Source organism: Tamandua tetradactyla, chromosome 2 (genome assembly GCF_023851605.1).
Source record: "Tamandua tetradactyla isolate mTamTet1 chromosome 2, mTamTet1.pri, whole genome shotgun sequence".
NCBI lineage: Eukaryota > Metazoa > Chordata > Mammalia > Pilosa > Myrmecophagidae > Tamandua > Tamandua tetradactyla.
The window spans coordinates 190,001,425-190,026,366 of record NC_135328.1 but is presented as its reverse complement, the minus strand read 5'-3'; the positions used below and the strand labels follow the sequence as shown (position 1 = coordinate 190,026,366).

The following is a 24,942-nucleotide window of genomic DNA, read 5'->3' as shown; positions in this document are numbered from 1 at the left end:
TAGGAATTTTTCCTAACGATGTGAGCTATATAACTGACCATGTTTGTGGGTTTCATTTTGGCTGCCAGGAAATTTGGAACAAAATAAGCAGTTCAATTAAAATAATAGTATATATAACTTTAGTGGCCACATTGATTCTCTTTTTTCACTCATTTTGACATGTGTATGTATTGTATATAAGCCATTTATAAACTATTTGTGGAATGAGATGGGGCAGGGATAGATGAATATGTCCATGTAACTAGATCTTTGACCTCCTTTCCGACTATGTAGTCCTCTAACACTTGGATGAGTCCATGTACTCTTGGCTTGACCTCAGTCTACCCTGCTTATTTGGGGAGTACATGTAACCCTCCTCATTGGGAATAGTTAGGCCCTGCTGTGGGGTGAGACTGACCTGTTGAGTTCTTTGTGATCAAGTATAATCTCTGCTCCAGAATTATATAAATAAATTCTTATTGTGGGAGTTTCTTGGACCTTTAACCTCTCACTTTGAGTCACAACACTCTTTGTTTTTAAAAAGAAAGGTGGGTAGTGAGAATGGAAAGATAATATTGTATTATACTATGGGGCCTAAATAGAATAGCCACAGAAGATGCCTATCTGTTCCTATTATTCATCTAGAAAATACTTACTGAATACCTATTGTATACCAGGTATGATGCTAGGTAGTCGTGTGAACAAGTTAGACGTGGTCTTTGCCCTCATGAATTATCCCTTGCCCTCTGCAAAGCCAACTAGGTGGAACCTAGGTGTATCTTTGGAAATGTGCAGTTTCGTCTAAATCCAGAAGAGCTGGATGACGAGAAAACTGCTTTAATTCAAATTCCAGAGGTTAGGCCAACCTACCACAGTAGGATCTCTACAAATTAAATTGGATAAATTCCCTTCTCATAATTAATTCAGTTTTTCATGTTTTCAGAATCTTAATATGATACATGGGATTTACTATGATCTGCCTCCCCCATTCTTGTTGCTATTTTCCTTAACACCCAAGTTCCCAGAGCTGTTTCACTTTTGTGGCCTAGCACATACAAGGGTGTGTGAGGATGTTATATACTATTTGAAATTTCCTGTATTCAAATAAATATGAATTAAAGTAAGTTAAGCAGCATTCATTATTACAGATGTTCTCAGAGCCTTTAATTGTACCAGAAGGCATGTTCTAGTTTGCTAGCTGCCTGAATGCAAAATACCAGAAACGGAATGGCTTTTAAAAAGGGGAATTTAATAAGTTGCTAGCTGACAGTTCTAAGGCCAAGAAAATGAACCAATTAAAACAAGTCTATAGAAATGTCCAATCAAAGGCATCCAGAGAAAGATACCTTGGTTCAGGAAGGCCGATGAAGTTCGAGGTTTCTCTTTCATGTGAGAAGGCACATGGCGAACACAGTCAGGGCTTCTCTCTCAGCTGAAAGGGCACGTGGCGAATACTGCGTCATCTGCCAGCTTTCTCTCCTGATTTCTGGTTTCGTGAAGCTCCTTCGGAGGTGTTTTCCTTCTTTATCTCCAAAGGTCGCTGGCTTGTGGACTATGCTACGTGGTGCTGCAGCATTCTCTGCTCTCTTCGAATCACGTTCATTCTCCAAAATGTTTCCTCTTTTATAGGACTCCAGAAACTTATCAAGACCTACCCAAATGGGTGGAGACATGTCATCACCTAATCTAGTTTAACATCCACTCTTGATTATATCACATCTCCAGGGAGATGATTTGATTACATTTTCAAACATACAGTATTGAATAGGAATTTTTCTGCCTTTACAAAATGGGATTTAGATTAAAACATGGCTTTTCTGAGGGACATACATCCTTTCAAACCAGCACAAGGTATTATGAGTTCTTTAGAGGTGAATATAGTATGCAGCGTTTTCCAAATTTATCAGACCTCGGTTTTCTCCAGCATACACATAAAACTTGGGTATTGTGGAATGTACTTTGAGAAATCTCTTCATATCCTCTGACTGAAATTCTTTACCTAGCCACCGTTTTAACACTTCCACCATTAGGGGTCTAGTTTAAATGTCATATCTTACAGAATCTAACCTGACCTTCCCAGCCTAATGGATGTCCTTCATTTGCTTTAGTAGAATCTTGTTTAAAAATAAATAAATAAAACACTGTTATCATAGGACTTATTACACCATAACATTGTCTTTCTTTCCCTAACTAAAAGCCTTGAGATCAGAATTTGTTTTTAATCCATGTAATCCATATACGCACCAGCTCATACTACAATATATAGGATGCAGTAGTGTTTAATATTGATTTAGTAAAATCAAGTAATGTTACTATGTTTGTTATAAGTTAATGTTTCAGATGTTTTCTACTTTCCCACAGTACGCTCTGTTAAGCTGAAGGAAGATATTCTCTCCTGCACTTTTGCTGAGTTGAGTTTGGGCTTATGCCAGTTTATCCAAGAAGTAAGGAGACCAAATGGTGAAAAATATGATCCAGACAGTATCTTATACCTGTGCCTTGGAATTCAGCAGGTATCAAATTAAATACTTATTATGAAATTGATTGCATTTCTAATGATTCTTTAAATTAAGCTTAAAAATTATGTAAATTGGCTGTTTGATATTGTTCTTATACTCTCACTGTTTCTCTTTTGCTGTATGGTGGGGGTCACATTTCTTTCTTTTTTCATGTGAGTTATACTCTCTTCTTAATGAACCACTGGTGCTGATTTAAAAGTCTTGGTCATGTAGCATTTTGTAATCTAAATTGAGTCTATTAGCAGAAAAATGGAAATTGAGAATGGTACATTTACTGGTAAATGAACAAAAAGGGCATATAACAGTTTACTAAAGAAGCCACTAACACATGACTGTGTATGTATAAATTATGTAGTTTATTTGAATTTTAAATGCAAATTTAAAATAATAGATATACCTTGTTTGTCCCTCACATTAGCAAAACTTTAAAAATTATAGAATTCATTGTTGATGAAACTTCTATGAGAGAGGAATTCCCCATAGCTGTTGGTAATTAATACATACTTTCTAGAAAGCAGTTCGAGCATATATTTCAGGAATATATTTTTAAATGTTCATATACTATCAACAGTAATTTGATTAGGGGAATCTGTTCAGAGTTAATCTTGTGAATTCACACACCATTGTACAAAATTGGACATAACCTCAGTGCCCACCAAAAGGGCATTTAATTTGTGTATATACATGTATTTATATGTTTGTTAATAGTTTTGGCTTTGCTTCAATTTTAGGAAAATGAGAGCTATACCTTACACATTTTCCTTACGTGTTTTTTGTATCTTGCTTTCCTCAAGGGGAATATTCCTCCAGGTCAATGTAAATCAAATTCCTTTAAAAAAAAAAAGTAATATTGTACAATGAATTTGCCAATTTATTTGGCCTTTCCTCTTTTGGCTATTAAGGTTGTTCCTCCCTGCCCCCCTTTTTTTTCCTTTTTCACTCTTACAAACAATGCTTCAGAAAATATTTTGTTTACATACCTTATGAACTAGTGTGTTTATTTCAAGTATATGTATGTATACATACATATATGTATGTATATATGTGTATGTGCATATACTCAATATTAAAATATTTTCAGGTTATATTCCAGAATGGATATAATGATTTTAATTTTACCAGCAGTTTGTGCGATTGCCCATTTCTTGAATAGTTTAACATTAAATGTACCTTCTTTTAAAAATTGTTATTTTGGTGTATTAAAAAATGACATCTTTTGGCTGCATTCTCCAATTTTTGTAAAGTAGAATGTCTTTTTACGTCATTGATCATTTGAATTTTTCCTTCTGTGAAGGACCTCTATTTTATTTTTTTGAATGCTATATGGCGGGGATCACATTTCATTCTTTTTCCATATGAGTATCCCCTTATTGCACTACCATTTGCTGAATTTTTTGTTTGGTTTTTTATTTGTTTGCTTGTTTGTTGTTTGGTAAGTGCATGGGTCATGAATTGAACCCAGTCTCCCACAAGGCAGTGGAGAATTCTACCACCAAACTACCCTTGCACCCCCAGGACCTATTTTCTTTTAACTCTAGTATAGGATCTCTTTTATGTTGGTGATGCTAACTCTAATATTCATGTTTGAAATAAAATTTTCTAGTATATTGTATATCTTTCAGTTTTTCTTTGTTTTTTCCTTTGACATTGAAAAGATTTTCCTTTTATGTAGTTTTATGCATATGTTTTCCTTTGTAGTTTCTGGGTTTTCTGTTTTGCTTAGCATGGTCTTCCTACTTGAAGATTTAAATACAAATTTCTTTCTTTAAAGATTGACATCTTTCATCCATCCGAAGTTCATTTTTTAAACTTTTTTTTATTATATAACACATATACAAAGCAAAGAAAGAAAAAAAGCAAGTTTTCAAAGCACTCTTCAACAAGTAGTTAGAGGACAGATCCCAGAGTTTGTCATGGACAACCATACCATCATCTGAGATTTTTCCTTCTGGTTGTTTCAAAACATTAGCAGCTTTACCATGGTTAAAAGTCAAGTTATACAGTATCTATCCTTTTGTGTCTGGCTTGTTTCACACAGGAAAGCCTCATCCATCTTGTCATGTGCTTCAGGACATCGTTTTATCTTATTGCTGCATAATATTCCATCATATGTATATACCACATTTTGTTAATCCACTTGTCTGTTGATGGACATCTGGATTGCTTCCATCTTTCGGCGATTGTGAATAATGCTGCTATGAACATTGGTGTACAAATGTCTGTGTGTTCACTGCTTTCAGCTCTTCTGGGTATATTCTGAATAATAGTATTGCCAAGTCAAAGGGCAACTCGATATTTAGTTTCCTAAGGAGCCGCCAACCTACCTTCCATAGTAGCTGTACCATCATACCTTCCCACCAGCAGTGCATAAGTGTCCCATTTTCTCTACATCCTGTCCAACATTTGTAATTTCCTGATTGTTTAATAGCAGCCATTATTATAGGTCTGAGGTGATATCTCATTGAAGTCTTGATCTCCATTTCCCTTATAGCTAATGAGAATGAGCATCTCTTCATGTGCTTTTGAGCCATCTGTATTTGCTCTTCAGAAAAATGCCTATTCATATCTTTAGCCCATTTTATAATTGGGTTGTTTGTTCTTTTGTTGTTGAGTTGTATGATTTCTTTGTATACACAGGAAATCAAGCCTTTGTCTGATATGTGATTTCCAAATATTTTTTCCCATTGAGTTGGCTGCCTCTTCACCTATTTGCTGGAGTCTTTTGAGGTGCAGGACCATTTGATTTTGAGGAGTTCCCATTCATCTGTTTTTTCTTTTGTTGCTTGCGCTCTGGGTTTAAAGATTAGGAAGCTACCTAAACTTTTATTAGTAGATCTTGAAGATGTTTCCCTACATTTCTTTCTAGAAGCTTTATGGTACTATTTCTTATATTTAGAGGTTTGATCCACTTTGAGTTAATTTTTGTATAGGGTGTAAGGTAAGGGTCCTCTTTTATTCTTTTGGCTATTGATATTCAGTTTTCCCATGCCCATTTATTGAAAAGACTATTTTGTCCCAGTTCTGTGGATTTGGGAGCTGTGTCACAGATTTGGTGGTCTGTTTCTGCACTCTCAATCCATTGGTCAGTACTGCTATCTTTGTGCCAGTATCATGATGTTTCAACCACTGAGGCTTTATAATTAGTTTTAAAATCAGGAAGTGTTAATCCTCCCACTTCATTCTTCCTTTTTAGGATGCTTTTAGCTATTCATGGTATCTTTCCCTTCCAAATAAATTGGGTAATTTTCAAGTCTTCAAAATAGGTTGTTGAAATTTTGATTGGTACTACATTGAATTTGTAGATCAAAAATTTGGGTAGAAACAACATCTTAACTATATTTAACCTTTCTATCTATGAGTAGGGCATGTCTTTCCATCTATTTAGATCTTTGATTTCTGTTAGCAGTGTTACATAGTTTTGTGTGTATAAGTCCTTTAGGTCTGTTCTAGTTTGCTAGCTGCTAGAATGCAATATACCAGAAATGGAATGGCTTTTAAAAAGGGGAATTTAATAAGTTGCAAGTTAACAGTTTTTAGGCCGTGGAAATGTCCCAATTAAAGCAAATCTATAGAAATGTCCTATCTAAGGCATCCAGGAAGAGATACCTTGATTCAAGAAGGCCAGTGAAATTCAGGGTTTCTCTCTCAGGTGGTAAGGTGCATGGCAAACATGGTCAGGTTTTCTCTCTCATCTGGAAGGGAACATGGTGAACAGTGTCAAGTGTTAGCTTCCTCTCCAGCTCCCTGGAAGGCGTTTTCCTTCTTCGTCTACAAAAGTCACTGGCTGGTGGACTCTGCTTCGTGGTTCCGTGGTGTTCTCTGTTGTAGCTTTCTCATGGCTCTGTCATTCTTTTCTGCTTTATCTGAATCTTCTGCTCTCTCCTTAATGTTTCCGCTTTTATAGAATTCCAGTAAACTAATCAAGCCCCACCTGGAATGGGTGGAGACATGTCTCCGCCTAATCCAGTTTAACGACCACTCTTCATTGAGTCACATCTCTGGGGAGATGATCTAATTAAAGTTTTAAACATACAGTGCTGAATAGGAATTAGAAGAAATGGCTGCCTTTACGAAATGGTATTAGGATTAAAACTGGCTTTTTTCTAGGGTACATAAACCTTTTCAGATGGGCACAACATCCCTAGTTAAGTTCATTCCTAGGTACTTGATTCTTTTAGTTACTATTTTGAAGGGAATTTTTTTCCTTAACTCACTCCTCAGTTAGGTCATTGCTTGTGTATAGAAACATTACTGATTTTTTCACATTAATTTTAGTTTTTGTTTTGTTTTGTTTTTTGTCTTTTCTTTCTTGCGCATTACTTTTATATCCTACCACCTTGATGTATTTGTTTATTAGCTCAGGTAACTGTTGTAGACTTCTCAGAATTTCATGTCATCTGCAAATAATGAAAGTTTTAATTCCTCTTTTCTAATTTGGATGCCTTTTGTTTCTTTTCCCTACCTTATTGCTCTTGCTAGAAATTCTAGTACAATGTTGAATAATAGTGGTGACAGAGGGTATCCTTGTCCTGTTCTCGATCTTAGGGGGAAAACTTTCAGTCTCTCTCCATTGAGTGTGATGCTAGCTATTGGTTTTTCATATATGCCCTTTGTCATATTGGGGGAGCTACCTTTGTTTCCTGTCTCTTGAAGTGTTTTTATCTGAAAAGGATGTTGAATTTTGTCAAATCCTTTTTGCACAATCAGTCGAGATGATCATGTGATTTTTCCCTTTTTTCAGTTTGTTGATATGCTGTATTACATGAATTGATTTTCTTGTGTTGAACCATCCTTGCATTCCTGATATAAACCCCACTTGTTGGTGGCATATAATTCTTTTAATGTGTTGTTCGATTTGATTTGCTAGTATTTTGTTGAAAATTTTTGCATCTATGTTCATTAGAGAGATTGGCCTGTAGTTTTCCTTTCTTACATCTTCTTTACCTTGTTTGGTATTAAAATAATGTTAGCGTCATAAAATGGTTAGGTTGTATTCCTTTTTCCTCAGTTTTTTTGAGATGTTTGAATAGGATTGGTGTTAGTTCTTTTTAGAATATTTGGTAAAATTCTCCTGGAATCCCTCTGGCCCTGGGCTTTTCTTTGTAGGAAGATTTTTTTGTGATTGATTGAATCTCTTTATTTGTGCTTCGTTTGTTGAGATCTTTTGATTGTTCCTGAGTCAGTGTAGCTTGTTTGTGAGTTTTCCAGGAATTTCATCTAAGTTGTCCAGTTTGTTGGCATATAGTTGTTCATAGTATTATCATATAATTTCTTTTATTTCTCAGGGTCTGTGGTTACGCACACCTTTTCATTTCTGATTTTGTTTATTTGCATCCTCTCTCTTTTTTTGTCAACCTTGCTAGTGGCCCATCGATTTTATTGATTTTTGTCAAAGAACTGACTTTTGGTTTTATTTATTCTTTCTGTTGTGCTTTTGTTTCCCCATTCATTTAACTCTGTTTTAATCTTTGTTATTTCTCTTCTTCTATTTGCTTTGGGGTTAGTTTGCTTTTCTTTCTCAAGTTCTTCCAGGTGAGCAGTTAAGTTCTTGATTTTTGCTCTTTCTTCTTTTTTAATATAGGCATTTAGGGCAATGAATTTCCCTGAGCTCAGTCTTAGTGTGTTTTCCTCTTGCTGCTTTCAGGATTTTCTGCTTCTCTTAAACATTTCTCACCTCACCCTTTGCCACATCCAATAAGTTCTGATAAATTTTATTCTCATTTTCATTCATTTCTAGATAGCTACTGGTTTATCGAGCAATGTCTTCTTTGACCCACTGATTGTTTAAGATTGTGTTATTTAATCTCCATATATTTCTGAAAGTTCTCATTCTTCACTGGTTATTGATACCCAGCTTCATTCCATTGTGATCAAAGAAAATGCTTTGAATAATTTCAGTGTTTTTAAAGTTATAAAGTCCTGGGAGAAGATGGCGGCTTAGTAAAACGCACGGGTCTTAGTTCCTCCTCCAGAACAGCTACTAAAGAAATAGAAACAGTACAGAACAGCTCCTAGAGCCACGACAGAGAACAGAAACACAGCGTACCCCATTCTGGAACGGCTGAAACGGCTAAGAGAATCCGCTGTGGTGAGGTCCCCAAGAGGCACGCGCTTCCCTGGGCTGTGGCGGCTGGCGGCCGGAGCCCCTCTTTCCCTCCTTCCCGGGCTGGCTGGGAGATTTGGATCAGCGGTCCCTCAAGACGCGGCGGCCGGCGCCCCCCACCACGCGCGGCTTCCCGGGCCAGCTAGGAGCTTTGGATTGGCACCCCCTAAGCCACGGCAGCCGGCGCCCCCCGCCCCCCATGTGCGGCTTCCCGGGCTGGCTAGGAGATTTGGATGGGCACTCCCCCAAGCCGTGTCAGCTGGCGACCCTCCCCCACAGCGAGAGTCTTCCAAAGTTAAAGGAGCCACAGCATCTTTTACTGGTGGGACCCGCAGACAGACGAGCACCACATACTGAGCAGGATAAGAAAAACAGAGCCCAGAGACTTCACAGGAAAGCCTTTCAACCCGCTGGGTCCCACACCCAGGGAAATCTGATTAAATGCCCAGACGCCAGCAAAAAATAACGGATCACACCAGGAAAATTGAAGATATGGCCCAGTCAAAGGAACAAACCAATAGCTCAAATGAGATAGAGAGCTGAGACAACTAATTCTGAATATACGAACAGAAATGGAAAACCTCTTCAAAAACCAAATCAGTAAATTGAGGGAGGACATGAAGAAGGCATGGGCTAAACAAAAAGAAGAAATGGAAAGTCTGAAAAAAACAAATTACAGAGCTTATGGGATTGAAGGACAAAGTAGAAAAGATGGAAAAAACAATGGAAACCTACAATGGTAGATTTAAAGAGACAGAGGCTAGAATTAGTGAACTGGAGGATGGAACATCTGAATTCCAAAAAGAAACAGAAACTATAGGGAAAAGAATGGAAAAATTTGAGCAGGGGCTCAGGGAATTGAATGATAATATGAAGCGCACAAATATACGTGTTGTGGGTGTCCCAGAAGGAGAAGAGAAGAGAAAAGGAGAAAAATTAATGGAAGAAATTATCACTGAAAATTTCCCAACTCTTATGAAAGACCTAAAATTACAGATCCAAGAAGTGCAGCGTACCCCAAAGAGAATAGACCCAAATAGGTGTTCTCCAAGACACTTACTAGTTAGAATGTCAGAGGTCAAAAGAAAGAGAGGATCTTGAAAGCAGCAAGAGAAAAACAATCCATCACATACAAGGGGAACCCAATAAGACTATGTGTAGATTTCTCAGCAGAAACCATGGAAGCTAGAAGATAGTGGGGTGATATATTTAAATTACTAAAAGAGAAAAACTGCCAACCAAGACTTCTATATCCAGCAAAATTGTCCTTCAAAAATGAGGGAGAAATTAAAACATTTTCAGACAAAAAGTCACTGAGAGAATTTGTGACCAAGAGACCAGCTCTGCAAGAAATACTAAAGGGAGCACTAGAGTCAGATACGAAAAGACAGAAGAGAGAGGTATGGAGAAGAGTGTAGAAAGAAGAAAATCAGATATGATATATATAATACAAAAGGCAAAATGGTAGAGGAAAATATTATCCAAACAGTAATAACACTAAATGTTAATGCACTGAATTCCCCAATCAAAAGACATAGACTGGCAGAATGGATTAAAAAACAGGATCCTTCTATATGCTGTCTACAGGAAACACATCTTAGACCCAAAGATAAACATAGGTTGAAAGTGAAAGGTTGGGGAAAGATATTTCATGCAAATAACAACCAGAAAAGAGCAGGAGTAGCTATACTAATATCCAACAAATTAGACATCAAATGTAAAACAGTTAAAAGAGACAAAGAAGGATACTATATACTAATAAAAGGAACAATTAAACAAGAAGACATAACAATCATAAATATTTACGCACCGAATCAGAATGCCCCAAAATACGTGAAGAATACACTGCAATCACTGAAAAGGGAAATAGACACATCTACCATAATAGTTGGAGACTTCAATTCCCCACTCTCATCAATGAACAGAACATCTAGACAGAGGATCAATAAAGAAATAGAGAATTTGAATATTACAATAAATGAGCTAGACTTAACAGACATTTATAGGGCATTACACCCCACAACAGCAGGATACACCTTTTTCTCAAGTGCTCATGGATCATTCTCAAAGATAGACCATATGCTGGGTCACAAAGCAAGTCTTAACAAATTTAAAAAGATTGAAATCATTACACAACACTTTCTTGGATCATAAAGGAATGAAGTTGGAAATCAATAATAGGCGGAGTGCCAGAAAATTCACAAATACGTGGAGGCTGAACAGCATACTCTTAAACAACGAGTGGGTCAAGGAAGAAATTGCAAGTAAATATCTCGAGGCGAATGAAATCGAAAACACAACATATCAAAACCTATGGGACGCAGCAAAGGCAGTGCTAAGAGGGAAATTTATTGCCCTAAATGCCTATATCTGAAAAGAAGAAAAGGCAAAAATTCAGGAATTAACTGTCCACTTGAAAAAACTGGAGAAAGAACAGCAAACTAACCCCAAAGCAAACAAAAGGAAAGAAATAACAAAGATTAGAGCAGAAATAAATGAAATCGAGAACATGAAAACAATAGAGAAAATCAATAAGACCAGAAGTTGGTTCTATGAGAAAATCAATAAGATTGATGGGCCCTTAGCAAGATGGACAAAAAGAAGAAGAGAGAGGACGCAAATAAATAAGATCAGAAATGGAAGAGGAGACATAACCACTGACCTCACAGAAATAAAGGAGGTAAAAACAAGATATTATGAACAACTTTACGCTAATAAATACAACAATTTAAATGAAATGGATGGATTCCTGGAAAGGCATGAACAACCAACTTTGACTCAAGAAGAAATAGATGACCTCAACAAACCAATCACAAGTAAAGAAATTGAATCGTCATTCAGAAGCTTCCCAAAAAGAAAAGTCCAGGACCAGGTGGCTTCACATGTGAATTCTACCAAACATTCCAGAAAGAATTAGTACCAACTCTCCTCAAACTCTTAAAAAAAATTGAAGTGGAGGGAAAGCTACCTAATTCATTCTATGAAGCCAACATCACCCTCATACCAAAACCAGGCAAAGATATTACAATAAAAGAAAATTACAGACCAATCCTTCTAATGAATATAGATGCAAAAATCCTCAACAAAATTCTAGCAACACATTAAAAGAATTATACATCATGACCAAGTAGGATTCATCCCAGGTATGCAAGGATGGTTCAACATAAGAAAATGAATTAATGTAATACACCATATCAACAAATCAAAGCAGAAAAATCACATGATCATCTCAATTGATGCAGAGAAGGCATCTGACAAGATTCAACATCCTTTCCTGTTGAAAACACTTCAAAGGATAGGAATACAAGGGAACTTCCTTAAAATGATAGAGGGGATATATGAAAAACCCACAGCTAATATCATCCTCAATGGGGAAAAATTGAAAACTTTCCCCCTAAGATCAGGAACAAGACAAGGATGTCCATTATCACCACTATTATTCAACATCGTGTTGGAGGTTCTAGCCAGAGCAATTAGACAAGAAAAAGAAATACACGGCATCAAAATTGGAAAGGAAGAAGTAAAACTATCACTGTTTGCAGACAATATGATACTATACGTCAAAAACCCGGAAAAATCCACAACAAAACTACTACAGCTAATAAATGGGTACAGCAAAGTAGCAGGTTACAAGATCAGCATTCAAAAATCTGTAGTGTTTCTACACACTAGCAATGAACAAGCTGAGGGGGAAATCAAGAAACGAATTCCATTTACAATTGCAACTAAAAGAATAAAATACCTAGGAATAAATTTAACTAAAGAGACAAAAGACCTATACAAAGAAAACTACAAAAAACTGTTAAAAGAAATCACAGAAGACCTAAATAGATGGAAGGGCATACCGTGTTCATGGATTGGAAGACTAAATATAGTTAAGATGTCAATCCTACCTAAATTGATTTACAGATTCAATGCAATACCAATCAAAATCCCAACAACTTATTTTTCAGAACTAGAAAAACTAATAAGCAAATTTATCTGGAAGGGCAGGGTGCCCCGAATTGCTAAAAGTATCTTGAGGGAAAAAAAACGAAGCTGGAGGTCTCACGCTGCCGGACTTTAGGGCATATTATGAAGCCACAGTGGTCAAAACAGCATGATATTGGCATAAAGATAGATATATCGACCAATGGAATCAAATAGAGTGCTCAGATATAGACCCTCTCATCTATGGACATTTGATCTTTGATAAGGCAGTCAAGCCAAGTCACCTGGGACAGAGCAGTCTCTTCAATAAATGGTGCCTAGAGAACTGGATATCCATATGCAAAAGAATGAAAGAAGACCCATATCTCACACCCTATACAAAAGTTAACTCAAAATGGATCAAAGATCTAAACATTAGGTCTAAGACCATAAAACAGTTAGAGGAAAATGTAGGGAGATATCTTATGAATCTTACAACTGGAGGCGGTTTTATGGACCGTAAACCTAAAGCAAGAGCACTGAAGAAATAAATAAATAAATGGGAGCTCCTCAAAATTAAACACTTGTGCATCAAAGAACTTCATCAAGAAAGTAGAAAGACAGCCTACACAATGGGAGACAATATTGGGAAGCGACATATCGGATAAAGGTCTAGTGTCCAGAAGTTATAGAGATTGTTCAACTCAACAACAAAAAGACAGCCAACCCAATTACAAAATGGGAAAAAGACTTGAACAGACACCTATCAGAAAAGGAAATACAAATGGCCAAAAGGCATATGAAGAGATGCTCAATGTCCCTGGCCATTAGAGAAATGCAAATCAAAACCACAATGAGATATCATCTCACACCCACCAGAATGGCCATTATCAACAAAACAAAAAATGGCACGTGCTGGAGAGGATGCAGGGAAAGAGGCATACTTATCCACTGTTGGTGGGAATGTCAAATGGCGCAACCACTGTGGAAGGCAGTTTGGCGGTTCCTCAAAAAGCTGAATATAGAATTGCCATACGACCCAGCAATACCATTGCTAGGTATCTACTCAAAGGACTTAAGGGCAAAGACACAAACGGACATTTGCACACCAATGTTTATAGCAGCATTATTTACAATTGCAAAGAGATGGAAACAGCCAAAATGTCCATCAACAGACGAGTGGCTAAACAAACTGTGGTATATACATACGATGAAATATTATGCAGCTTTAAGACAGAATAAACTTACGAAGCATGTAATAACATGGATGGACCTAGAGAACATTATGCTGAGTGAATCTATCCAAAAACTAAAGGACAAATTCTATATGGTCCCACTGATGTGAACCGACATTAGAGAATAAACTTGGAATATGTCATTGGTAACAGAGACCATCAGGAGTTAGAAACAGGGTAAGACAATGGGTAATTGGAGCTGAAGGGTTACAGACTGTGCAACAGAACTAGATACAAAAACTCAAAAATGGACAGCACAATAATACCTAATTGTAATGTAATTATGTTAAAACACTGAATGAAGCTGCATCTGAGCTATAGTTTTTTTTGTTTGTGTTTTTTGTTTTTTCCTTTTTATATATATTTTTATTTTTTATTTTTATTATTATTTTTATTTTTTTCTCTATTTCATCATTCTATATCTTTTTCTGTTGTTTTGCTAGTTCTTTTCCTAAATCGATGCAAATTTACTAAGAAATGATGATCACACATCTATGTGATGATATTAAGAATTACTGATTGCATATGTAGAATGGAATGATTTCTAAATGTTGTGTTAGTTAATTTTTTTTTAATTAATTAAAAAAAAAGTTATAAAGTCCTGTTTTGTGCTGCCGCATATGATCTATCCTGGAGAATGTTCCATGAGCACTAGAGAAGAATGTATATGCTGGTGTTTTGGAATGTAATGACCTATATATGTCTGTTAGGTCTAATTCATTTCTTAAGTTGTTTAACTTCTCTGTTTCCTTGTTGATCCTCTCTCTGGTTGTTCTATCTAGAGGAGAATGATGTATTGAAGTCTCCTACTGTTACTGTTGAAACATCTATCACTCCTATCAGTTTTGCCACTGTCTGTCTCGTGTACTTTGGAGCTCCTTGATTGGGAGTATAAACAATTATGATTGTTGTTTCTTCTTGGTGAATGGTACCTTTAATTATTATATAGTGTTCTTCTTTGGCTCTTGGATGTCTTTACAGTCAAAGTCTATTTTGTCTCACATTAGTGTATCTACTCCTGCCTTCTCTTGGTTATAGCTTGCATAGAAGATCTTTTCCCATCATTTCAGTATCCTTGTGTCTAAGATGAGTGCATTGTAAGCAACATATAGCTGGATTATATTTCCTAATCCATTCTGCCAATCTGTTTCTTTTAATTGGTAAATTCAGTCTGTTATCATTCAAAGTTATTACTGAAAAGGCGTTTCCTGAATCCACCATCTTTTGGACTTTGTCAGACTCATGTATTCTTTTCCCTCTTTCTCTTTTTATCGTCTAAGTTATCCTTAGTGGTACACTTCAGTTCTGTACCCTCCTCCAGGCCTCTATCTCCTGTCTCTTTTTTTTTTTTCAGCCAACAGAAGTTCTTTTGGTATTTCTCATAGGGCCGGTCTCTTGTTGACAGATTCTCTCAGCATTTGTTTATGTGTGAAAATTTTGGTCTTTCCCTCGGTTTTGAAGGATAGTTTGACTGGGTACAGAATTTGAAGCTGGAAGTCCTCCTCTTTTCATGATCATTAACATATCATATTATTGCCATCTTACCTTCATGGTGCCTGTTGAGTAGTCTGTCCTCAGTCTTACTGGTTTCCTTTGTATGTAGTGAATCTTTTTTCTTTTGCCGCTTTCAGGATTTTCTGCTTCTCTTCAGCATTTGATAGACTGATTATGATTAGTATGTGCCACAGGGAAGGCTTGTTTGGATTTATTCTATTTGGAGTTCACTGAGCTTCTTTCATTAGCACATTTATGTCCTTTATAAGAGTTGGAAAGCTTTCCCCCATTATTTCCTCAACTAATATTCCTAGTCCTTTGCTCTTCTCTTCTCCTTTTCTCCAACATCAGCGATTCTTATATTGGTATGCCTTGTTTTGCCCATCATTTCCCTGAAAACCAATTCAAATCCTTCCATCTTTTTGCCATTTGCTGTTTTGAGTGTTTGAAATAAATTTTCCTGTCCTATACTACACTTATTCTTTCTTCTGCCTCTTCAAATCTGCTGTCGTGTGTCTCAAGTATATTTTTTATTTGGTCTGTAGCATCTTTATTCTCTTGTGATGTCTGTTATTTTTCTATTTATTCTTTCAAATCTTCTTCATATTCTTATAGTGTCCTCTTGATCTCCTTTATGTAATTAGCCATCCCATTTATTTTATTTCGTAGAATTATATGAACATGTTTGATTAGTTTTTCCAAAGTCTGTGTTCCTCTGGTGCCTTAATTTGGTCATTAGGCTGGGTTATTTCTGTCCGCTTCATAATATGCTTAGTGATCTCTGTTGTCTTCAAGGCATATAGATATCTTGAAAGGTTTACTTTGGAAGTTGATTTCCTTCAGTAGTCCAAAGCTTTGTATTTGAGGGATGTATGTAGAGCAGGATGTGTGGTGGGGCACAACAGTGCAGTGATTGCATCGCAGCACATATATAGGCACAGCTTAGAGATGCTGCACTGGTGCCTGTGAGCTTGGGGTGCAGGTCGCAAGATTGTAGATGTGAGGTATGGAAACTGAGGGTATGAGGTGCAGCTCAGTTAGACCTTGGAGCACAGGAACAGGGAGAAAAAATTGCTGAGCTCCAACTATCTGCCATGTGTGTTTTGTGCTAGGTAACAATTGTAAATATTATGGACATGTTTCCTTATGCTGTTAGAGTTCATAATATTTTATTATAGATTTAAAGATCATTTTTAACTTCATCACTACCAAAATGTTCAGGAAAAACATGTCTTGTGGTTATTAATATTTAAATGATTTGGATGTATTCAGAACACTTTGGTCATTACAGTGATCTTAATAAAAACATCTGCGTGCTTTACATGTCAGATATTCTGCTGTTTCTGAAGTATACTCTCAATTTTTGAGACAAATGATAGGCTTATGAAAGTTTTTCTCTACTATATTTGTCCTGGTTTTTCTTTACATTAGTAGATAACTTTATATGTTAAAAGGCCATAAATTAACAAATATTTGTCAAACAAGTTTTATAAGTGAGGAAATACCACTTTTGATATGAAATAAACTTTCCTTAACTGTAAGGAATCTTAAAGGTTACTTATGTTCACCTCTCAAATATGTCTCCTTTTTTCTTTATTTTTACTGATTATAAAAGTTATTATGGTAATTGTAAAGAATTTCTAAAATACAGAGAAGAGAAAGAAAGAAACTGAAGTTTAATGTAACAACTGGACCAGGACCACCACTGTTAATATTTGTTGGGAAGGGGACAATGAGGGAAGGTTGTTTAAGCTAAAAGAATAATTTCTTTTCTGTCTCTCTACCTGTATTTTTTACTAATTAACTTTATATCATGATTTATAGTACATTATATCATCATTTATTTAATCAGTCCCTTAAAATCTTTTTTTGTAGTAAACAGTGCTGTGTTGAGCATCTTTGTACACAGAACTTGAAATAGTGTCCTGTGCCCAAAAGGTCTTAATTTTGATTAAGTTCAATTTATCTGTTTTTTTCTCTGGTTGCTTTGGGTATCATACCCAAGAATCCATTGTCAAGTTCAAGATCATGAAGTATTACCCCTATATTTTCTTCTAAGAGTTCTGTGGTTTTAGCTCTTAGGTTTAGGCCATTGACCCATTTTGAACTAATTTCTGTCTATGATATGTGTAGGGGTCCAACTTGATTTTTACGTCTGTGGCTATCCAGTTCTCCCTGCACCAATTGTTGAAAAGACTCAATTCCAATTGAATGTATTTCTGGGCTTTCAGTTGTATTCAACTGATATATATGTCTGTCTTTATGCTAATATAGCCACGGTATTCCTTTCTGAAGCCTTGTAGTAAATTTTGAAATCAAAACTTTGAGTCCTCAAGATTGTTTTGGTTATTTAAAGTCCTTTGCAATTCCATATGAATTTGATGATCTTTCCCTTTCTGCAAAAACAGCCACTGTATTTTTTTTTTTTTTTACATGGGCAGGCACCGGGAATCGAACCCGGGTCCTCTGGCATGGCAGGCAAGCATTCTTGCCTGCTGAGCCACCGTGGCCCACCCAGCCACTGGATTTTTATAGGAATTGCACTGAATCTGTGAGTCACTTCGGGGAGAATTGCCATCTTACAACATTAAGTCTTCCAAGCTGTCTACACAGGATATTTTTTATTGATTTAGGTCTTTAATTTCTTTCAGCAGTATTTTGCAGTTTTCACTGCCTTGTATCTCCTTCATTGAATTTACTCCTATGTGTTTTATTCTTTTTTATAATATTATAAGTGGAATTATTTTCTTAATTTCCTTTCCAGATTGTTCATTTGTAATGTATAGGAATACAACTGATTTTTGTATTTTGATCTTGAATCGTGCATATGTACTCAATTCATTTATTAGCTGTAATAGATTTTTTGTATGGATTCTTTAGAATTTTCTATGAGTTCATCATCTGCAAAGAGAGAGTTTTATCTTTCCCTTTTGTATTTGGTTGCGGTTTACTTCTTTTCCTTGTCTGATTGCTCCAACTAGAGTTTCCACTACAGTGTTGAATAGAAATGGAACGAGTGAGCATCTTTGTCTTGTTTCTGATCTAAGAGGGAAGTGATAATTATTTTTAAAACGAGTTTTATATTATTTGTTTGTTTCAGTGTACAAAACTCAACTTTTGAATTTACAAGGGAATATTTTTAGAAGCTTGAAATACCCCTGAATATTAGCAGTAGTTCCCTTTGTGTGTTGAGTTTGAAGGTGTCTTTCTTCCTCATTTTCTGAATTTTAAATCTTTTCTATAATAGGGATGTATTTTCAGTTGGGGAAAGTGCTTTATTAAATGAAGAAAAAGAAGAATATGTAATCTGGCAATAAAATCATGAATTGCCTTTCAAGAAGACTCATAAAAATACACATTGATGTGGTATCTAATGTTTACTAGCCAGAAAATATATAAATGGAAATTAAAGTTTTCCCTAAATCATAGCCATGGATAAATACGTTTTAAAATGCCAAATCTTAAAAACATCGAAAGATCTTTAACATGTAATTATATGTTGCCTTATATTGTTCTGTAATTGCTCAGCATATTTCTCTATCTAAATTGATTTTATCTGATCTGCATTCTTAAAAAGTTTTTTAACTATACATATCCCAGGCTGTTGCTATTTTCCATTCTGTGACTTGGTTTTTGAAAATACTTTGTAAAGGGTTATAATTAGACTTGAAATTTTTGAGGACAAAGGTAGGGAGCACAGAGTGGGCAGAAATTCAAGGGGTAAAGAATTGAGGACTGTGCTTGAAAGGATACAATAGCTTTTTTGTTTTGAGTGTCCATATGACAGCTAATATATATTATTATTACAAGGAAATGTCTTGTAACTAGCCTAATAATTAGCGAACAAACCAACAGCTTCTCAGAGCACTTCTGCAGATATACACTATGAATAAGGAAAATTGATTTGGGAAATATTCATTAGATTGAATTTTTAATATATCAATTTCATAAACTGAGTTAAGGGTACTTAGTATTTATTATAATTATTCTGTACCACCTGTGTTTTAAAAAGGAGAATAGAAAGTTCTACTTTGTAAGCTCACTGCTCAAGATAATGTCATTTAATATGAAGGGGATTCTGTAACTTGAATCCTGGTATTTTAACATGTATTCTTAAAATAGAAGTTTAATATGATTTGCAATACTGAAAGAGCAAAAATTAAGGATAAACTTATTTTAAGTTTACTGGTTGTTCCGTATTAGTAACTACTGTTACCCCCTTTTCAAACAAATATAATTGACTTTGAAGTTTTCTAGATTGTCACATGCCTTGTGACTAATGCAAGGAAATCAAGTTCTGTGTTGTATTTGTTCTAATCATTTCTATTCAAGTTATATATTGTAACTAATTTTTATTTGCAATAAATTTATTCAAACGAAGTGAATACTTTTCAAAATTAGAAAAAAATAAAGATAAACTATGTTCCTAAAAACTTTTTTTCAACTTGTGTTTTCTTTGTATCAATGTGTATTTTTCCCTTGTTTTCTCTTGTAGTACCTGTTTGAAAATGGTAGAATAGATAACATTTTTACTGAGCCCTATTCCAGATTTATGATTGAACTTACCAAACTCTTGAAAATATGGGAACCTACAATTCTGCCTAATGGTAGGATGATTGTTTTCTATTTTGATTGTTTTTAATGATGTATTCTCTTAAATTGCTTAAGTTTTATGATTATCTTTTTGTATACTGTTCATTTTATATTTCTGCCCTGATTTATAACATATTCTGAAAGAAAGTCTTTGGTATACTATTGATCTTTTAGTAAAACTATAGCTTCCATATAGTACATTATACATAATAACCAAAAATGAAAAACAACTTGAGGTTATATTTCCTTTTTAAAAACACTTTTTTGATCTGGTAGTGTTGGTAATGCTGCATACCATACCAGTGTGTTTCCACATATTCTGCTCCCATATTCAACCTATTAGCAGTGGGGCTTTTCAATATTTTATATGCACATTGAACTGGATATTGAGAGAATTATGTCCTTATTCTAGAATTGCCTTTGGCCATCTGTTGTCAGAAAAGTCCCTTAACTACTCTTGGTCTTAGGCTTCTCAACTGCAGGTGGAGCAGTTGAAATCTGACACTCAGGAATTTGTACCCTTTCTATTGTGCAGCTGAGCACCAAGCTTTCTAAAAGGCAGAGTGGCTTGGTGTGTTCAACATTTAAAAGGTTAACAGGTTTAAAGGTCTCAGACAGGAGCCAGCAAACTAGTACCTGCTCCAAATCTGGCTGCTTCCTGTTTTTGTACAGGCCATAAGAGTGATGTTTGCACTTGTCAGTGGTTGAAAACTAGCAAAAGAAGAAGAATATTTTGTGGCATGTAAAAATTACAGAAAATTCAGATTTCAATATCTAGTTTTATTGGTACATACATAATCATGTCCCATTTGTTTATACACTGTCTGTTGCTCCTTTCATTCTACAACAAAGTTGTACAGTTCCTGTATGGCCTAAAATTCCTAAAACATTTAGTCTGGCCCTTTGATCTAAAATAACAGATCTAAAACCTTTTTAGGGGAATTATTTTCTACTTGAGTGTGGTCACCTGCCCTTTTCTTTCTGGTGTCTCTTCTGTTTATCTACATAAGGAAGAGAAGGCCTGAGGGGAAGCATCAGTCAATTTCCTTTCCTTTATATCTTCCTATCCTATGATTTGATAATTACTTGTCCTGTGTTACTGGATCTAAATACTATTTCTTCTGTTCAGGTTACATGTTCTCTCGCATTGAAGAAGAGCATTTGTGGGAGTGCAAACAGTTGGGTGCTTACTCGCCAATTGTCCTCTTGAACACCCTTCTTTTCTTCAATACCAAATACTTTCAACTAAAGAATGTTACTGAGCACTTGAAGCTTTCCTTTGCTCATGTGATGAGACGGACCAGGACTCTGAAGTACAGTACCAAGATGACATATCTGAGGTTCTTCCCTCCTTTACAAAAGCAGGAGTCAGAACCAGGTATGTGGTGATGTTTCTGCATTTCTATTTGAAGTCCTGTTTAGTATTTTAAATGGAGCGATATCACAGAGGGATAATCATAAATTTAGAGCATAGCTTTACTTTAACATTTAAATGTATTTCTCTATTGTCAGGGCTAGGTTAAAGGCTAGCTTTAAAATGAAAAGAATTACTTGCTCACAAATACTTTTATTAACTTTTAAATTAGAAATTCTAAGTTAATTGGTCTTAGGTGGAGCCCAAATCATCTGCATTTTTAAAATGTTTCAAGGTGATTTAAATATGCAGTCAGGATTGAGAAGCGCTGATTTAGAGAAACAAGATGGGTCAGTTACCAGCTAAAATAACTTCCTTAACTTTTAAACCTACAGCTTCTTCTCAGTATATTTTTTTTGACTGAGGACCTCTTTTTAGTTAACACTAAATTGTCAAATCTTGAAGGAATTTATAATGGAGCCAAGAATGTACTGCTTTTGAACACAGTAAGAATATCAGCAATGACAATGTCATTAGAAAGTTTATGGTCTTGTATTCTTATAACAGCCTATTGAATAATAGCTTTTTAAAAAAAAATTTTTTTTAACTTTTTTATTTTAAAATATTTTCAAACTTTGCAGGACAGTTATAAAAATAATACAGACCCATATTCAGAACTCAAAAATACCCCTACCTCTCAGATACTCAGATCTTAACATTTTGACACATGCTTTATCATTCTGTATATAAGTCTGTTTTCTAAAAATATGAGTGTAGATTATATACATCCTGCTCCTTAAATACTTAATACTTCCATGTACATTTTGTAGCGCAGTTATCATGTTCAGGAAATTTAACATTGACAAATTCTGATTTTTTCATATGTCTTCATAATGTCCTTTGAGCTTTTTCTCCTCCCTTGCTAGATCCCATCCAGGATCATGTATTATATTTGTCATGGTCTCTTTAGTTTTGCTTTTTTTTCTTTTTTAATTGTGGGAACATATTTAGAGCATAAACTTTCCCATCTGAAACACTCCCAAGCATACCATTTTTGTGTTTTAATCACATTATAATATTGCAGTACCCTCACCACCTTCCATTACTAAAACTTTACCATCCCACAGACAGAAACTCTGTAACACATTATACGTTAACTCTCTATTCTCCCTGTCCCTTGCCCACAGCAACCTGTACTCTAATTTCTGTCTCTATAGTATACGTATTCTCTAGTATTTTCTTTGTAGTTATCATGGGGCTTAAATTTAATATCCTGAATCTATAGCAATATCCTTTGCTTTGATACCAATTTAATTTTTAAAAATATTTTTATTGTGAAATATGTATATATATAAACAATAAATTTCAAGTACGTTCTAACAAATAGTTATAGAACGGATTTCCAAGTTTGGTATGGGTCACAGTTCCACAATTTCACGTTTTTCCTTCTAGCTGCTCCAAAATACTGTAGACTAAAAAGAAATATCAGTATTTTATGATTCAGTAGTCATACACATTTGTTAAATCGTAACTTCTCTGTTATAACTCCTCCTTCTTCTTACTCCTTCTCTCAATCTTTAGGGATAACTGGGTTATACCCATTCTAATGTTTTTCATGTTGAAAAGGGGTGTTAACAATATAGGATAGGGAGTTGGAACTGGTTGATGTTCTTGGAGAGACTGGAATCTCTGGGTTTCAGGACTTATCTGGCCTAGGAACTATCTGAAGGTTTTTAGGTTTCTGATAAGTAAACTTAGTGTGTGCAATTTTTATAGGTTCTCAGAGTCCTGGGTGATCTTTAGGGTTAATAGGAATGATATTGATTGGGGGTTGGCATACCATGGCAATTAGCTATATCCAGCTGAAGCTTGCATAAGAGTAGCCTCCAAAATAGCCTATCGACTCTGTTTGAACCTCTTGGTCACTGATACCTTATTTTGTTGCACTTCTTTTCCCTGTTTTGGTCAGGAAGGCATTGTTGATCCCACCATACCAGAGCCAGGCTCATCCCTGAGAGTCATGTCCCACATTGCCAAGGAGACTAACAGGCAGGATGTCATGTCCAGTGTAGGGGGAGGGTAGTGATTTTACTTGCAGAGTTTGATAACAACTTAATTTTAATAACTATACATAAACTATGTTCCTGTACCCCTCTACTCCCCCACCTGTGTATAGTTCTTGTCACTTATTACATGTTTATACATTATGAGTCCAAAGCCACTGATTTGTCATTTCATTTTATGCATTTGCCTTTCAGAAACTGTAAGAAGTCAGAAGCAGAGTTAAAAACCAAAAGTACAATAATGTACTGGCGTTTATGTTTACCTATGCTGTTACCCTCACTGGAGATGTTTATTTCCTCATGCAGTTTCACTCTCTTTGTCCATTGTCCTTTCCTTTCAATCTATAGGACTCTCTTTACCATCTCTTATAGTATCAGTATAGTAGTGATCAATTTCTTTTTTTTTTAATTTACGACTATCTTAATTCTTCCCTCATTTTTTGAAAGATAGTTTTGCCAGATAGAGAATTCTTAGTTGACCAACTTTGCTTTCAGCACTTTAAATATGTCATCCCACGACCTTCTTGACTCCATGGTTTCTGATGAGAAATTGACAATCTTATTGAGGCTCCCTTGTACATGACATGTTGCCTCTCTGGCAGCTTTCAGAATTCACTTTGTGTGTTGCATTCAACTGTTTGATTATAATTGACATTTTTGGGTCTATTTGGGTTTATCCTGATTGGAGTTCACTGAGCGTCTTGGATGTGTATATTCATGCCTTTTGTCAAATTTAGGAATTTTGAGCCATTGTTTCCTTGAATATTATCTTTCCCCTTCCTTTCTTCCTTCTTTTTCTGGGACTGGCTCAGTGTCTGTATTGGTACCCTTCATGGTGTCCCACAGGTTTCTCAGGATTTTATCACATTTCTTCATTCTTTCTTCCTTCTACTTCTCAGGCTATATGATTTCAATTGTTTCATCTTCAAGTTCCCTGATCCTTTCTTCTGCCAATTCCAATATGCTGTTGAACCCCTCTAGGGAATTAAAAATTTTTTTTACTATGGTCTTCAACTCTGTTTGGTTTCTTTTCATATTTCTCTATTGCTGTTCTCTTTGTGTTCATCTATCATTTTCCTTATTTTCTTTAGTCCTTTGTCCATGTTTTCCTTTATCTCTTTGATCATATCTAGGACCCACTTTTGAAGTCTTTGTCTTCAGTCTATGTCTCAGGTATGGTCCTCCTAATTAATGGTTTCTAATATATTGACATTCTCCTTTATTGGAACATTGTTTCCTATTTCTTTATGTTTTGTGACATTTTGTTGAAACTTGGACATTTTGATATTTTAATTTGTTACTTCTGGAAGTTAGACTCTGAGGAGTCTGTTCCGTCATTTTGTGTTCAGTTAGTATTATGACAGAGCTTTCCTTAAATGCCAGGAGTTAACAAAAAAAAAAAAGAGAGAAAATACGCTTTTTCCAGTCCTTTCAGATTGACCTGGGTGAGTGTTCTCCTTCAGTACTTATCACCTACAGTGAGTTTGGAGACTAATAGCTCCAGGCCAAAACATAGGGCCTCCCTAATCCTTTCCATCCCTGCAACTTGTTTTAGGCATATACATGTGGCCCTGGCAATTCCCATTTACATGGTTATGAATGTCCCCACTTCTCTACGAAACAGTTTCCTCATGGTCCCAGGCAGTGCACTGTATGTTCTACAACCAGCAGTCCCTGTGCCAAACTGTATGAC

General features: G+C 35.6%; 2 protein-coding genes across 21 annotated transcripts in view; one reads left to right on the top strand and one right to left on the bottom strand.

The window, feature by feature from the left end:
- The window catches only part of KIAA0319L (KIAA0319 like), a 220,936-nt gene that overhangs the window by 25,972 nt on the left and 170,022 nt on the right, over positions 1-24,942 (bottom strand). For 4 of the 7 annotated variants that reach the window (XM_077150345.1, XM_077150343.1, XM_077150344.1 and 1 more), the window contains exon 22: positions 1,321-1,630. The exons of 1 other annotated variant lie outside the window; for it this stretch is intronic. In XM_077150345.1, coding sequence (XP_077006460.1) covers positions 1,365-1,630 — 266 coding nt within the window. In that variant the 3' untranslated portion in view covers positions 1,321-1,364. Of the gene's footprint in view, positions 1-1,320; positions 1,631-24,942 lie in introns of those variants that run through there. 2 more of the 7 variants (XM_077150347.1, XM_077150351.1) reach the window with 2 other exon arrangements.
- ZMYM4 (zinc finger MYM-type containing 4) overlaps positions 1-24,942 on the top strand; it is a 273,687-nt gene that overhangs the window by 243,204 nt on the left and 5,541 nt on the right. For all 14 annotated transcript variants that reach the window (XM_077150338.1, XM_077150329.1, XM_077150333.1 and 11 more), the window contains 3 exons: positions 2,341-2,492; positions 19,735-19,846; positions 20,962-21,210. In XM_077150338.1, coding sequence (XP_077006453.1) covers positions 2,341-2,492; positions 19,735-19,846; positions 20,962-21,210 — 513 coding nt within the window. The remainder of the gene's footprint in view (positions 1-2,340; positions 2,493-19,734; positions 19,847-20,961; positions 21,211-24,942) is intronic.